This window comes from Choloepus didactylus, chromosome 8 (genome assembly GCF_015220235.1).
Source record: "Choloepus didactylus isolate mChoDid1 chromosome 8, mChoDid1.pri, whole genome shotgun sequence".
Taxonomy (NCBI): Eukaryota; Metazoa; Chordata; class Mammalia; order Pilosa; family Megalonychidae; genus Choloepus; species Choloepus didactylus.
Window position 1 is genome coordinate 42,010,961 of NC_051314.1, and position 16,698 is coordinate 42,027,658.

The 16,698-nt window shown below is 36.6% G+C and overlaps 2 protein-coding genes across 8 annotated transcripts in view; one reads left to right on the forward strand and one right to left on the reverse strand.

Annotated features, from left to right (window-relative positions):
* Positions 1–9,734, reverse strand: part of TMTC3 (transmembrane O-mannosyltransferase targeting cadherins 3) — a 78,582-nt gene extending 68,848 nt beyond the window's left edge. The window contains exons 1-2 of one of the 2 annotated variants that reach the window (XM_037848377.1): positions 9,549–9,734; positions 8,184–8,207 (exon numbers count right to left, since the gene is read on the reverse strand). The gene's annotated coding sequence lies outside the window, so the exon portion shown is untranslated. The remainder of the gene's footprint in view (positions 1–8,183; positions 8,208–9,548) is intronic. The other variant, XM_037848378.1, reaches the window with a different exon arrangement.
* An 83-nt stretch (positions 9,735–9,817) lies between these two features.
* The window catches only part of CEP290 (centrosomal protein 290), a 116,603-nt gene continuing 109,722 nt past the window's right edge, over positions 9,818–16,698 (forward strand). For 3 of the 6 annotated variants that reach the window (XM_037848371.1, XM_037848375.1, XM_037848376.1), the window contains exons 1-6: positions 9,976–10,141; positions 10,668–10,797; positions 10,944–11,021; positions 12,011–12,080; positions 12,408–12,454; positions 15,756–15,899. In XM_037848371.1, coding sequence (XP_037704299.1) covers positions 10,696–10,797; positions 10,944–11,021; positions 12,011–12,080; positions 12,408–12,454; positions 15,756–15,899 — 441 coding nt within the window. In that variant the 5' untranslated portion in view covers positions 9,976–10,141; positions 10,668–10,695. Of the gene's footprint in view, positions 9,837–9,975; positions 10,469–10,667; positions 10,798–10,943; positions 11,022–12,010; positions 12,081–12,407; positions 12,455–15,755; positions 15,900–16,698 lie in introns of those variants that run through there. The other 3 variants (XM_037848373.1, XM_037848374.1, XM_037848372.1) reach the window with 3 other exon arrangements.

The window sequence follows — 16,698 nt, forward strand, 5'->3', positions numbered from 1 at the left end:
TGCACAGCTGTGTGAGGGTGCCGGGGGCAACTAATTGCGCACTTTGGATCTTGGATGATTGTATGGTATCTGAACAATCCCAATAAAAATCAAAACAAAACAAAACAATACAAAACAAAAAACAAAAAACAAAACAAACAAAACAAAACATACTTGCAGGGCCCCTGAGGAACTGGGGAAAAATGTGGAAATGTTGGACTTCTCCACCTGGGTTATTACTGATATTCCTACAAACACTGAGGACTAATAATTTAGTATGACAAGCCCTCAATCTTGAGGCTTGCCCTTATGAAGCTTGTTACTGCAAAGGAGAGGCTAAACCTACTTGTAGTTGTGCCTAAGATCTCCCTCAGAGAACCTCTTCGTTGCTCAAATGTGGCCCTCTCTCTCCCTAAGCCCACCTTGCAGGTGAACTCACTGCCTTTCTCCCATGTGGGATCTGACTCCCAGAGGTGTACATCTCCCTGGCAAGGTGGGACATGACTCCTGGGGATGAGGCTGGACCCAGCATTGTGGGATTGAAAAAATTTTCTTGACCAAAAAGGGGAAGTGAAATGAAACAATGAAGTTTCAGTGGCTGAGTGATTTCAAATGGAGCTGATGTCACTCTGGAGGGCATTCTTATGTACTATATAAATATCCCTTTTTACTTTTTAGTGTATTAGAAGGAAATACCTGCAACTGTTGAACTGCAACTCAGTAGCCTTGATTCTTGAAGACAATTGTGTAACTATGTAGTTTACATCATGTGACTGTGTGATTGTGAAAACTTTGTGGCTCCCACTCCCTTTATCCAGTGTATGAACAGACGAACAGAAAAATGGGGACAAAAACTAAATGAAAAATAGGGTGGGATGGGGGGGATGGAATGCTCTGGGTGTTCTTTTTTACCTTTATTTTTATTCTTATTTTTATTCTTTTTGGAGTAAGGAAAATGTTCAAAAATTGATAGGGGTGCTAAATGCACAACTGTATGATGGTACTGTGAACAGTTGATTATACACCACGGATGACTGTATGGTATGTAAATATATCTCAATAAAACTGAATTACAAAACAAAAAACAAAAAACCAGTCAATTTGAAAAAAAAGATCTAATGATAGGCGGTAGGTGCTTGGACTTTATACCCAAAGCACAAGCAACTAAGAAAAAAATAGATAAATGGGAACTACTCAAAATCAAATACTTCAGTGCTTCAAAGGACTCTGTCAAAAGGATGAAAAAGCAGGACTCAATGGAAACAAATATTTGGAAATGAATCTGAAGTGTTTGATATCCAGAATATATAAAGAAATCCTACAACTCAACATTAAAAAGACAATCCAATTAAAAAATAAGCAAAGGACATGAATAGATGTTTCTCCAAAGAGGAAATGCAGATGGTTAAGAGGCACATGAAACATGCTCAGCTTTACTATTAGGGAAACGCAAATCAAAACCACAATAAGATATCATCTCACACCTACTAGAATGGCAGCTTTTAAACAGAAAACTAAAAGTGTCGGAGAGGATGTTGAGAAAGTGGAACACTTATTCGCTACTGGTAGGAATGTAAAATGCTACAGCTGCTGTGGAGGATGGTTTGGAGGTTCCTCAGGAAGACAAGTATAGAGCTGCCTTATGACAAGCAATCTCGCTACTCAGGATATACTTGGAAGCTCTGAAAGCAGGGATGTGAACAGACATTTGCACACTGATGTTTACAGTGGCATTATTCACAATTGCCAAAAGATGGAAACAATCCAAGTGTCCATCAACAGATGAATGGATAAACAAAATGTGGTACAGACATTCAGCAGTAAGAAGGAATGATATCCTGAAGCATGTGACAACATGGATGAACCCTGAGGACATTATGTTACATGAAATAAGTCAGACCCAAAGGACAAATATTTTATGATCTCACTGATATGAACCAATTATAATATGTAAACTCATATAAATAAAAAATAGAATAGAGGTTATAAGGATACAGAATGAGGCTAAGGAATGCAGAGTGGTTGCTCAATATGTGCAGAATATTTAATTAGGGTGAACTTAAATGTTTGGAAATGGACAGAGGTGATGGTAGCATGCTATTGTGAGAATAATTAACAGTGCTGAATGGTGTGTGAGTGTGGTGGGAAGGGAAAGTTTAGACTCATGTATGTCACCAGAAGGAAAGTTGGAAGTTAAAACATGGGACTATATTACACAGTGCATCTTGTGGTGGACGATGAGTATGATTAACTGTACAAATATAAAAAGGTTCTTTCATGAACTAGAAAAAATTATTTAAGTGCTTAGCTTTAATATAGAGTAATTTACCATCTCTAAAGGTTATGGACTGGTATACTCTTATTATCATAGAAAAAGTGATGGTGCTTCTGCTTAAAGTTTGGAGACTGGACAAACATTTGCTTTAGCGTGATTCCAAACCCACTCTACAATGACTGTCAAGCTCTTAAAAAAAAAAAAAAGAAAAGAAAAAAAGGAAAAGAATAAACCCACAAGGATAAAGACAACAGGAGAGGAGATCATAGCAATAAATACTGGAAGATGGAAAAGCGAAAGGATTAAGAAGTGATTCGGCAGAGCCCCGTAAAGTGAATCCTAAGCCTGATAAGGTTGAAAAGTTTTTGATTCCTAGCACCCTATCCCCCAATATCAATCTCTAAAATTGGTGGTATCTAGGATCCCAGCAAATAAAGCTAGAAACAGCTAGATTTGCTAAAATTTAGAGTCCTGTCACACTGGGTTCAACCAATTAACCATCACTCCTACACAAAGGCAGAAGACTGGAAATTTCTTCCATGGAGAAAGTGAAATGGAGGGTCTCTAATCTGAGGGACACTAAGGACAATTGAGAATGAAGGCAGCATATTGAAAACCAGGGTTAAGTAAAAGTCTATCTACATATTTCATGTTAAGACCCTCCAGCCTTCTTCTCCAACTGGTTATAGAATGATGTAAAATTTTACAACACTAGGAACAAAGAGGATTTTAAAAGCTTCCAGAAATAAAGCAGGGTTCCATACCAAAAATTGTGAATCAGAACAGATCATTTTTTTCAGCAACACCAGAAACTAGAAAAAAGGAAAACAAAAAGGGAGTAATCCTTTAAATTTCTGAGAAATAATGACTTCCAACCTAAAATTTTGTATTAATAAAACCAAAAATCAGTGAGAAAATAAAATAAAAACATTATAAGACATCCAAGCTTTCAAAAAATTTTACCTCTGAAGTGTTCATTCTCAGGAAACTAGTAGAAGAGATACTCTAATAAAATGAAGGAACATAATAAGAAACAAAGATATGGAAATCAGGAAACACTGGAACTAACACAAGGCAGAGGCAAAAGGAATGCACAGAATGACATCCATGCAAGTAAGTCTACCAACCAGTCCACAATGGAGTACTTCTCTCAAGAAGTTATAATCAATAGAACATCTGATGTTTTTGATTACATTGAAATGAAAAACTATTAAACTTTTAAATCATATATGCATGCAACTGTGATTTAGAAAAACAAAATAACTCAGGATATCCATCACTGAACAGAAGTCTTGAGTACTAATTGAAAACTTTTCTCCCCAAAATAACCTGAGGTCCCTGACCTAGTAACACCAACTCTTTTAGGATGATAAAATTGTTGCCTGAGTATTTTAATAACAGGAAAGTTTAAAGTTAATAGAGAAAAAGAAATAAATTAAATCTGTAGTTTTAATATTTTGAAGTTACATTTAGGAATAACTTGTATGTTTGATTTTTAGAGTATTTGCAATGTTTAAGAGTATTTCTCAGGATGGAGACTCAGTATTAGCTTCATAACTATAACTTAAAATATATTATATAATTGAATAACATAAATAAGACTAAATTATTGACTATGCAAGTTTTAGATTTAGGGTTTTTTTAGTTGAAAAGCACAAGAACTTATGCCAAATTTACAAATAGTATTGAAATTTTTATAAAACTTGGGAATTGCTATAGTTTTAAGTTCAAATTACTAGCTATATAAAAGTTGTACTAAGTATTGAGAAAGTTGCTTTTTAAGTCAGACAACTGATTTTCTTAAATAAAAATAAATACATTAAATTTATAAATTCAGTTTTAAATTAAGGGAATTTCACCAGGTTTTAAATGTGGTTGACAAGGGAATTTAGTCAGTACAACTTGAGTTATATGAACCTTAAAGAAAAAGGGACAATGACTATTCTCACGTTACTTTATAAAAAGAATTTTTTTTTTTTTTTTAAGTTCAATTTGAAGGCTTACGGAATTTAAAGGTTTTAGAATTTTAACTTGGACAGATTCCATGGCTTCTGAATACAGTTAGTTAATAAAAAGTTCTGCAGTTATTTTAAGTTGCTCTGTTCCAACACAGAAATCACAGCTCTCAACTTGGTTTTAACTTTGGGGATTCTCTTCTGCCCTAAGCTTGGATCACAGTAAAAGATAAGCTTGTTGTCAAGGAATGGAGATATGGTCTATTCTTTTCTTTCCTCATTTAGAGATAGTACTTTACATTCTTGTTAAATAGTTTTTTGATCCCTAAAGAGTTAGAGCAGAATGAAGAGGGAGGAAAGAACAGGAGAGCAAAAAAAAAGTGCTGACTTGACTGCTATATTCAAAGCTGAGATTCTCATGGGTGTTTGCAGGATCTTCGGGAATAAAACCTGCAATGATTGGAAATGTCACCTGAAATTTCCTTTATCTCTATTTCATCCTCCTTCATGAGGTCCTTACTCCTTCCTTGGAAACTGGTGATATCTCCAGCTGTCTTTGTGGATGTCTGTCAATTCCAGTCCCAACCTCTGCTTTCACAAATGGCTTCTGAATGGAACATAGGATGACAATACAATTGAGCTCATGAGCATGCAATAAAATATAGTGCTCCCTCTCTCCCTTTCTATCATATTAAGCTTACTTGGGGAATTCAAAAATTCGTTTATCTTGGTCCTTTATTTACTCTGTACAGGTGAGGAGTTTAAGAAGCATCTCATGAGTTTGTCAATAAGGTGCCAAATTTCACTAAGTGGATGGCATTGCAAGATGTTTACTATTTTTTTTTTTTAATCTTTGAACTTGTCAATCTTTTAAAAAAAAGCTTTATTGAGATATATTCACAGACCATACAATCTACCCAAAGTATATGTACCAGTTTGAATGTATTTTGTCCCCCAAACGCCATTATCTTTGATGTAGTCTTGTGGAGCAGCCGTTTTGGTGCTGATTAGATTTGCTTCGAATGTGCTCCATCCAGCTGTGGGTGATGACTCTGATGAGATATTCCCATGGAGGCATGGCCTCACCCATTCAGGGTGGGCCTTGATCAGTGGAGCCATATAAATGAGCTGACTCAAAGAGAAGGAACTCAATGCAGCTGTGAGTGACATTTTGAAGAGGAGCAAGCTTGCTAGAGAGGAACATCCTGGGAGGAAGCCATTTTGAAACCACAACTTTGGGGCAGATGCCAGCCACGTGTCTTCCCAGCTAACAGAGATTTTCCGGACACCATTGGCCATCCTCCAGTGAAGGTACCCGAGTACGGATGTGTTACCTTTTACACTTTATGTCCTTAAGACTATAACTATGTAGCCAAATAAACTCCCTTTTTATAAAAGCCAATCCATCTCTGGTGTTTTGCATTCCACAGCATTAGCAAACTAGAACAGTATACAATCCATGGCTCACAGTATAATCACAGAGTTGTGCATTCATCACCACAATCAATTTTAGAACATTTTCATTACTCCAAAAAGAAAAACCCCATACCCTTTATACCCCTTATTATTGACGCTTAGCATTGGTGTGGTACGTTTGTTACAAGCGATGAAAGAATATTAAATTACTGTTAACTATAGTCCATAGTTTGCATTAGGTGCATTTTTTCCTACATATCACCCTATTAACACCCAGTAATAGTGACATACATTCTTGATGCCTACTCACCAAGTTTCAGTTCTCCCCCTAGATGTTAAGACAAGTAAAAATGCAGGCTCATGATGTTGCGAGTCAGCAATTTGGCACGGGTTCAGCTGAGTGGTTCTTTTGTTGGCCTTGCCTGGGGTCACTCATATGGCTGCAGTTACCTTGTGGCTTTACTATGGCTAAGACTAAAGGACAGAGGTCTCAGCTTGGAAGGCTAGTCTCTACTACTCATGGTCACATCCTCTAGTGGGTTAGCCTGGGATTCTTTAAATGGTGATCTCAGGACTGTAGTAAGGCAAGTCCCAATGCAAGAGCTTTTCAGGCTCTGTTTATTTAATCATTTTTATTCTCAATCAAGCAAGTTAAATCAGAATCAATGTGGATGAAGTTATAAAATGGCCAACATAACAGAATTTAAAAAAAATCTCCCAAGGGAGGTTAATATGACAAAAAGAGATAGAGCTAATTCTAGTCATGTTCATGAGCTCAGATGTAAAGTAGTCTTAGGTTGTCCTAAAGAACAATCTGCATAAGCACAGTTTGGAGGACTAAAGGGAGGGGGGTTGGCTACACTACAGTATAGAGGGAAGCAGGATATCCTGGAGCCCATGCCAGTAACAATGTAACACACCACTGTTGTTTGTTTGTGAATTTAGAGTCCTTTATTCTATGCACTCAAGCATACTCACAAATGAGCAAATAGTATGAAGGGAGGATTGGATTTTTGCTCACAAAAATGGGATGTCACTATGTATCTTATTATATCTATGACTTGCTTTTCCATGTCATTGGCCAGTTTGCAAACACAGGATTGCCGATTATAAATCCAAGTACCTTCACCTGGCAACAAGATCCTTCAACTGAAAATACAGTAATTATATTTAAAATTACCAATCTAAAAATTTTCTCATTATGAAATTTTCTTAATAATTTTGCTCTATCTTCTAAGTTCCTGTCTTTAGAAATATCTATTATCCAGAGGTTGGATATTTAAGATCAATAGTCTATATTGCTGATCTCCCATTATTTAAAATTCCTTTTCATTCTTTGTTTTACTGTATTCTGAGAGAATTTTTCAAGTTTATTCCTTTTCATGATATCTATTTATATATTCTCTCAAACTTCAGTGGTAGCACATTTCTTCTCAAGCTTTCTAGTATTCCTTAGAACAAACCTACTTCAGCAGAAGGCAGCTCCACCAGAGAACTGGTCTTTATCACCTGAACCGTACAGTAATTTCAGACTGCAACTAAAGACAACTCATGAGCTATGTCATAGAGATATAAACCTTAATACAATTTCTGCAACAAAATTGTATTGAGTGCTCACTCTCCAAAGATCCAACAGTTCAACTGTGAGAAAAAATAAACCCTCAATAACGAATCTGGAAAGATTTAGGTGTAAAGGAAAGTCTTCCCAGTTCAATGGTTTCATTGTGATTATATCTTCTTTAATAAGAACAATGTACTATGTTCTACTTTTAAAGTTTGTAAAAGTTTGTTCAGCCTGCAATGACTTCTGCTAACCTTTCCAGTCTCATCATGCTGAGGGAAGACAAGTGCCTGCTTGCTGCACACACCCCTCTCCAAGAGAACAAGGCAACAACAAAGCATTTATCATACACAGTGGATATATTTCATCATTTATTTTAGACCCGGAAAAAGCAAGCTACCACTCATTTTCTTGATAAGGCAGCAAAAAGGGAATAGATGTAACATCTAAGGAATACAGGCTGATCGGTTCAGAGAACAGAGGTAGCAATTGGAAAAGGCAAGTCCATCTTGTAAAGTGATTTTGGTCAGATAAAACTTAGGTTCATAAAACCCTAGGGAAAAAAGAAGGCAGGTCTACAGAAGTGTTTCTATAAGATGGTCATTTACAAAATTGTCACATTAATCTCTTCTCTTTGTGAAAAGTGACTGATGCAGAAAATCTGATGAAAAGTAATGGAAAGTATTAGTGGTTTTCCTCAAAATTATATAGTGCGATTCACAATTAGGCACCAACAGTCTACAGTGCTTAAAGACCTAGACCACAGCCAACTTGTTTCCTGCTGCATCCCCAGTGCCTGTAAGTGTTCAAGCTCAAAAATACTGTTAGAACAGGCTAAAGAAAGAAATTATAAGCAAAATTTTGCTTTTAGTTAGGATTACTACTGAGATCTGGGTTATGATATTATTACTACTCAGATCTGGGTTACGATATTATTAGGAAATCACTTAACTTCTCTAAATTGTTTTAATTTCTGAAAAATGAGAATAAAACTTACCATTTGGACAGGCACCTCGAGATGCTGGGAATATAAACATGAACAAGAGAGTAAGGAAGGTAAGGACAAAAAAGACCAATACAAACAAACAAAACCAGTAAAATAAATATCAAATAATAGCCAGTTGTAACGAATGCTATGTAGAAAACAAGGTATTATGATAAAAAATAAGATTCCTCTTATGAAAATAAATAGGCAGTAATAAGCATAGTAAATATTAAATTTCATCCCTCCCTTTCCCTGTAAATTACAAATTAAAAATATTGAACTTGAAGAATATTTGAGTTCCAGACTGAATAAAGTTTCACAATTAGAATATGATATATTTAGCATAGATAAAGGTTGACTCAACCAGCCCTTTACAAGTATTGGTTCCTAGAGACATCAGAATAGGTTAAGAACTTGTCCTCCAGAATAAAACCATATTCAATCACACTATTTAAGTTTGAGCAGAGTACTTAACCTCTCTAAGAGGCAGTTTCTTAACTTATTGGAAAATGAGGACAACATAAGAACACATCTCACTGGATTGTTATGAAGATTAAATGAGATAGTGCACAGCATTTGGTATATAATTTTTCAGTAAAGGATTAAATAAACTTATAATATCTACAAACCTGATGAATGTCTTTAAAATTTATTTCATCAAATCAATGTTTTTACTTTCACCTGAGCTAATTTTTGTTATTTCCCAAACAAGCGATTTGAAAAGAAACCTATTATTTTCAAAAGGAAAATTTACTATCAAAACAGTAATGAAAGAAAAGCGTAAAAAAAAAAAAAAAAGGTAACGATGAGAGGCATCGGTTCACATAGTTTGGGAAGTCATTTTAGATTTCAAGTATACAGCTTCTTAAGTTACCCAGTGGTGTATCAAACACTAATTCCTCATACTCCAGAATAGCCGAGAGCAGAAGGATGCGCAAAACTTGTACGAGTTAAGTGCGGTCAATACCTGAAAAAGCACTCCTATAAAAGGCTACCCTCGGTAATCAAGCTCTAACCCCGTAGAGCCTTCACTACACTTCGAGTCCCTAAATCCGCGAAAGCAATGGTAAAGCGCGCGGGTTGGGAGGATGACCCCATCTTCTCAATTCTTCACTAGTCCCCAGACCATAATCTCGGCTGCGCGGGCCCCACTTCACAGTAAGAAGACAGATTCTGATACCAAAGAAGGATAAAACTTTTTTTCCCTCGCAGAGGGCACCACCCTGGCGCCTCCTGCAAACGCCTGAGGAGAAGGCGGGGTCTTACTACCTCTTCCGATCAGGGCCAGGCCCTCAGGGCGCCGTGTATGGAGCTTCTCTAAAATTAGACCATTCCCCTCAACCCCTTCCCCTCCGCTGACCGACAGCCCAACCTCACCTGGGAAAGGTTCCACAGGGATGGCTACTTAGGGAAAGTGCAGGAAGAAGGGCCGGGCGAGTGAGGCCACCGAAACCAGAATCATGGTTTGACTCACTCAGGCCACCAGCGTGAACGCGCCTCAGCCCGGGTTCCTCCCGCCCCCCACTACTATCCCCGTCGCCCAGCTACCGTCGCAGCTTCCCGCATTGCACGCCGGGAACATCCAACCACTCCTTCCCAGAAACTTCAGCTCCCAGCATGCATAGGCCTCTCTACAGAACTGCACCCTGGGATTTAAAGTCCTCAGTGCGTGCCTTCTTCTCGTCCGTAATATTTATAGGGACTCCGCCGGGGAATCTAAACGTAAAGCATCAACCTACGGTCGTGAAATGTAGGCTCCCCTTGCATCCGGGGCCTTGATCCGGCCTTGGCGGGCCGGGGAATAGTGTCGCCTAGCAGCCACTGCCGCTACCGCTTGCTTGGTTCCAGTTAGCGGGACCGAGGTGTCGGGTGGTACTGCGCTAGGGGAGTGGTCAGAACGCTGCGGCAGGGCTGGGTGTGGTGGGGTGCGGTAGATGAGGGTTCACCGCTGGTAACCTGACCTGGTCTAGGTGGGTAGCTCTTCCTGAGCGGAGCGGGAGTGTCCTTATACGCCGATTCCTTAGCCTCACAGGGCCCGTATTCAAAAGCTCAGCTTCCCATCCCCTTTTGGACTCTCTTTTGCAATCTTGCCTTTCCGCCTCAGCCCTTGTTTCCCAGTCCCAGCTTCACTCATTCCAAACGGTTATTACCGCACCTTTTTTGCCCCCAGTTGCTGCTTCTCCGAATAGGGTCATTTTCAGCATCCTGGCTCTTGGCACCCATTATATGTGCGCGCGTCTTGGGGATCCGGGATGTGGGGGAGAGGATCCAGAATCTTAGGCCTGACCTAGATTAAAGTAAGTAAGTCGTCGTATTTTATTTATCTGGTGCAATAGTTTGTTCTGACGGTTTGGTCTGACTGCTGTAGTTCTTGGTTAAGGTTAGTTTGTTCATTTACTTGTTTTGCAATTAAGGAGCCAGTACTAATACCACAGAGTTATGAGTCAATAATGCTGTTTACCTTGGAAATGCTAATACCCACTTGTTTTGTTGTAGAAGCTAAAGCACAGTGAAAGAATTCAAGATGACGCCTAATATAAACTGGAAAGAAATAATGAAAATTGACCCAGATGATCTGCCTCGTCAAGAAGAATTGGCAGATAATTTATTGATTTCATTATCCAAGGTGCTTAATTGATCAGTAATACATAGATACATACATACAACCATGAATAATCTGTGTCCTTGAAATCTTTGTATGGTACTGGGAGTGTTTTTACAGCTTGATTAAAGGTTATAAAATATAAAATGGTTGCTCTTTTGTTTACTTAGGTGGAAGTAAATGAACTAAAAGATGAAAATCAAGAAAATGTGATACATCTTTTCAGAGTTACTCAGTCACTAATGAAGGTTTGTATGCAATAATAACTTTCACTATTAGAAGGCATTTAAGAATCTCTTCTTAAATAGGTGATCTCTGTGAAAGTATTTGGTAAAATTTGAATTGCCACTCAAAAAGTGAGATGTCTTCAAATATAGATTGAAAGCTTTCAGTGTCCAAAACATTGGCTAGTTCCTACTCTGTAATTCTTGAAAGAATATGTAGGGAAAACAAGGGGTATGTTTAAAAATAAATAATGTATATTGGTATATGCTGAGGTCCTAATGAATAAGGCAGACAACAATTGCTATAGGAATTTGTTAGGAGGAGGAGAGATCTAAGAGGTTTGAGAAGACTGAAGACTTTATAAAGGATGAGTTCTGACAGTAGTTTTAGATAAGTGGATGGGGAATGGTAAAATGTCAAGGAGATTCTAGAGGTGGGAATTACCGTAATTAAAGAGGAGTAGGAAATGTGTGCTTTTTCTTTGCATTTGAGAAGATGGTTGCAGTCAGTGTGTAGAGGAAACAAACATTGGTGAATGGTTTGGGATAGGCTGTCTTAAGGCCTTATTTTATGCTAACAATGAAGAGACATTAAATGTTTTGAGACACAATTGATAGACATAAAAGTATGCCTTAGAAAGGGTAAACTTGGCTTGGTATATAAGATGAATTGAAGCTGGAATTTACATTATGGTCTAGAATAATGATAATTAAAATTTAAAAAAAATGAGTGAAAAACATTATAAACAAGAAAGTTGAAATACTGTATATATGACTGGAAAGAAAAGGAAGAATCAAAGATGTATCCAAATATTAAGAATCTAGAAAGTATAGCCTTAAATAGGAAAATCATTCATTTATTTATTCTACAAATATTTACTGAATGTCTACATGTGCCAGGCATGCAGGCACCGAGTACTGCAATGGTCAATAAAGCAAAATGCTTATTCTCAGTACTTACATTCTAGTGTAAAGGTATATTGAAATAATATTAAAAAAATTTTAATGTTTAGATGAAAGCTCAAGAAGTAGAGCTAGCATTGGAAGAAGTTGAAAAAGCTGGAGAAGAACAAGCAAAATTTGGTAAGCATTTGGGAAAAAGTTTATTATGGTGTTAGATAAGTTCCATTTGTTCGTTAAGCTGTGGAAAATGAAATTTAATATATTCTATGAAATGTATAGGAACATACATTTATTTATTCTATTTATTTAGAAAGACATTTTCTAGACTCCTATTTCATGCGTCTTGTACATAATAGCTACTTTCTCTTATATTACTTTATTCTTGCCATTAATGTAGAATCTTAAATTTAAAAATAATTAATCTATTACTTTATTAAAATTTCTTTAAAGGTCTGAGTTAAGGTAAACCTGACCTACTGAAAACTTTGTCTTGGTTTCTTTTAATAGAAAATCAATTAAAAACTAAAGTAATGAAACTGGAAAACGAACTGGAGGTATGTCCTTTTGTATTCCCTAGAGTGTAATCAACATTAACTTTTGTTATTATTTTGAATTATTATTTTCAAAATTTTCAATTGTTACTGGAAAAATCCCACAGAAGACATTGTGTTTTTAGTTATTTGTTTGTTCCATTATTAACTTTTGTTATTATTTTGAATTATTATTTTCAAAATTTTCAATTGTTACTGGAAAAATCCCACAGAAGACATTGTGTTTTTAGTTATTTGTTTGTTCACACCTATTATATGTTTTAAATTCTAAGAATTGAGTATCCAACTGTGAACAAAATTTAAAAGCTCAATAACCTCATGGAGTTTACAGTTTTTAGTAGTTAGTATACAGAAGGATTAGGAGTAACCAGAGTGGAGGGAGTGGGGTGGGAATTTGGGGAATAGTGATGGAGGGGTATGGTAGAAGTCCTTTTTGAGAAAGAAAATAGCCAAACAAATGTATTTTTGAAGAACTAAATGCATTGAGTTTCCTGAAAAGGTAGGAAGGAATGGGATATAAACAAATTAGCCTTTGAAAGGAAGAAGGACCCCCTTCCTTTATAATGGTAGTGGGATAAGAATGGATTTGTACAGAAGCTCTTATGTTTATAGGTTTAATGCCTGGAGGATAGGAGGTTGGAGATAAGGTTATCTGCTAAAAATAATGGTGAGAGATGGTGTGGTCAAACTTTAAGAAAGGCTAAGAAAGCTTAAAATATATATCATGGAGGTTGGGCTGGGGAGTAGAGGATCTGGAGTCAGGCAGATGTGAGTTCAAATCCTGATTCTTTTACTTGTTAATTCTGTGAACTTGGACGTGTTATTTCTTATACCGACTGAATATCACTGTTTATTAAATGAAGTTTCGATCCAACTCAGCTCTGCCCCAAGACCGAAGAACATGCCAGGCATGGAGTTAGACGTGAGTTTAATGGGACTGACAGACAGGAGAGATGTTTCCATGGCAGCTACCAGCTAGGAAAGATGGAAATTAGCGCACTACAAATAGTGGAGGGTGCCAGGGGGTGGTTTATAAAGGTTAGGACAAAGATATCCATAAGATGGGACAACAGGGTCTTGTGACACAGGGTTGTGGAGATTTGTTATCCACAGTGATCAAGGGAGGGGAGTTTTAATGCTTTGTTTACAATGCCATTTGTACATTCTTCCCCTGGGGAGATCTGATGACTTTTAAGGTCTGTCCTGGTCAGTTAGGTGGCTACATGAAATACTCACTTTCACTATGGAGTTCCCACAAATTATGAAGTTGAATTGATTCTGTGTTAGTGTTTAGCCAGATACCTGCTATAAAGAGTAGAAGGGTAGGGCAGTTGAAGATATTGGTAGTAAAGTAGCTGATGTGATGATTATGAAATCTTAGTTGAATAGGAAAGTAAGTCAAGATTTGGGAAGTGGAGTTGGGGTGAGAGAGAGGTAGAAGAGATTTCAAGGGGTTAGTGTGTGCTGTGAGGCCAATGAGGAGGTATAGTGGGGATAATTGAGGGAATGCTCCTCCTTGTACAAGGTCCTGGTGTGGGCATGGGAGTAGGAGGCTGTAATGAATTCAAGGAACAAGTAAAAAAAAAAAAATAGGCCAGAATGAAAGTTATGTGAATGGGGAGATTGCTTAGTGAGGCTTTTGATGGAAGGAAGACTGAACCATGAGCCAAAACTCTCAGTGGATTTGAGATGTTGGTAGCTGGTTGCTGTCTTGAGTAGGTAGCGATGGGATAGGTGGATGTCATGTGAGCTTCAAAGCAGCTGAGGTTTTTGTAGGATGGTGGGGGAATGATAGTCTGGAAGTTGTTCAGTGGATGTAGGACAATATCAACACCACCTTTTAACCTTGGGTATATAGGATATGAAGAATGAACAGCTTCCAGTTGAAAGAGTTCCAAGAAAATCATTACCCTGAAGGAGCTAAATTGTAGCTAACACAGGGGATAGAAAGGAGGAATCAAGAAAGAGGTTGATGTATTCTCTCAAATCCTCAAATCCTCTTCCCCCAAAAAAAGAAAAAAAATGAATTCCTTACATCCTCAAGGTAGTCCTTTTTTTCTTTTTTTTTTTTTTTGGAAGAGGATTTGAGAGAGTACAATGGGAAGCTTTTTGAAGGAGGGGAAGAGTGAGAAAAGTTGCATTAAGGTAGAAGAGTAATAGAACTGTGTGGGGAAGAAATGAATGTGGAATAGGTTAGTTGATCAAAGGATTTGGCATTTTGGGCCATGACCTAAACAAACAGGAATATTAAGCAAAATGAATTAAGCAAAAAAGCTGCAGAGTTATCAAAAAACAGTATAAATCTAGGTTTTCTATTATGGTAGCACTAACCTTTTGTGGCTATTTATGTTTAAACTAATTAAAATGAAAATAAAAAATTCAGTTTCTCAGTTGCCCTAGCCACATTTCAAATGCTCAATATCTACAAGTGCCTACTGGCTGCTGTACCAGACAGTGAAGAGAGCATTTCCATTATCTATCCTGGAAAGATCTACTGCAAAGCATTGGTCTAAAACGTCTCTGATATGAAGATGGTTGGGGATAGGTAGCGGAAGGACAGGTTAAGAGCACTGAGGTTCATTGAATGGAGTAGAGGTTTTTGCGATTATAGCCTGGTTTCAGAGATCTGAGGCTCTGGAGAAGACTTGATGTTTCATCATCTATGTCCTGTCTTTGCAGTTTAGTGCGGCCTCTGTAGCACAGTGACTATAGCAGAGCCCAAGTAAGTGACAGTCAATTCATTTTTTTTTTTTTTTACATAATTAGAAAAGGGAGGAGTATTTTATTAGCTTTTTCAGATAATTACAGATATTCTTTCTTGATACTACACCAAAACTAGACTAGTGGTAGTTTCTTTTTTTTTTTTTTTTTTCATTTTTATTGAGATTGTTCAGATACCATACAATTATCCAAAGATCCAAAGTGTACAATCACTTGCCCCTGGGTACCCTCATACAGCTGTGCATCCATCACACTTAATTTTTGTTCAATTTTTAGAAACTTTTCATTACTCCAGACAAGAAATACAGTGAAAGATGAAAAAAGAAAAACAGAAAAGGAAACTCTAAACCTCTCCTATCCCTAACCAACCCCCCTCAATTGTTGACTCCTAGTATTGATATAGTACGTTTGTTACTGTTTATGAAAAAATGTTGAAATACTACTAACTGTAGTACATAGTTTGTAATAGGTATATAGTTCTTCCCTATATGCCCCTCTATTATTAACTTCTAATTGTATTGTCATACATTTGTTCTGGTTCATGGAAGAGATTTCTAATATACTTTTGTTTAATTACTTTAAGATGGCACAGCAGTCTGCAGGTGGACGTGATACTCGGTTTTTACGTGATGAAATTCGCCAACTAGAAAAACAATTGGAACAAAAAGATAGAGAATTGGAAGACATGGAAAAGGAGTTGGAAAAAGAAAAGAAAATTAATGAGCAAGTAAGGCGTATTGTTTTCATGAATCTTCATTGTTCAAGTTACCTAAATAGAACATCTAATTATTCATTTTATAAGTATTGATAATGATATCAATTTTTTATATCTGAAAAGTAATATACAATTATCTCAGAGGATTTATGTTATTGTTCATTTTTTTATTGCATCATTAAGACTTTGGATCAGGTGAATATGAGTTAGGATTAACTGTATTTGGAGGTACATTTTTCTGAGTACATTATAATAGCATATATAAAATTGACGCTTTTGTCTTGATTATTTGTATATTCTTTTTCTGAAGCAATTAATATGCATTCATAAACAAGTGATTTAGTTGCCATGGTTCATTTTGGGGAAAAAGTGGTTTGTTTGTATCAAAGTGTTTATATTAACAGTAGACTTGGAAATGCGTTTTCTAAAGATGTTTACAGTAATGGTCAATCAAATTTCTTGTTTTCAGGTATACCTTTATGAAATACAGGTTCTTGAAAAGTTGTGTTAGCATTAGCATTTTGCAAATTCATATTTAAATTCATATTTAAAATCATGACATTTCATCTTTTATACAAGCATAGTTTGTTATTACTTATGTTATTCCTTGTTATTTATAAAATAATTTGCACAATATTCACATACATTTAGTTTGGGGAAAAAATTGTTTCTGCAATTTATTCTGCAATTAATTTCTATCGGAAAATAACATGTTTTCTATTTTGCCTCAGCTGTCATTAAACCTAGTGCAAAATTTGATGCCTAATTGTGGTAACTGTCCCATCTCTGATACCCAAAAGGTTTTCCTATC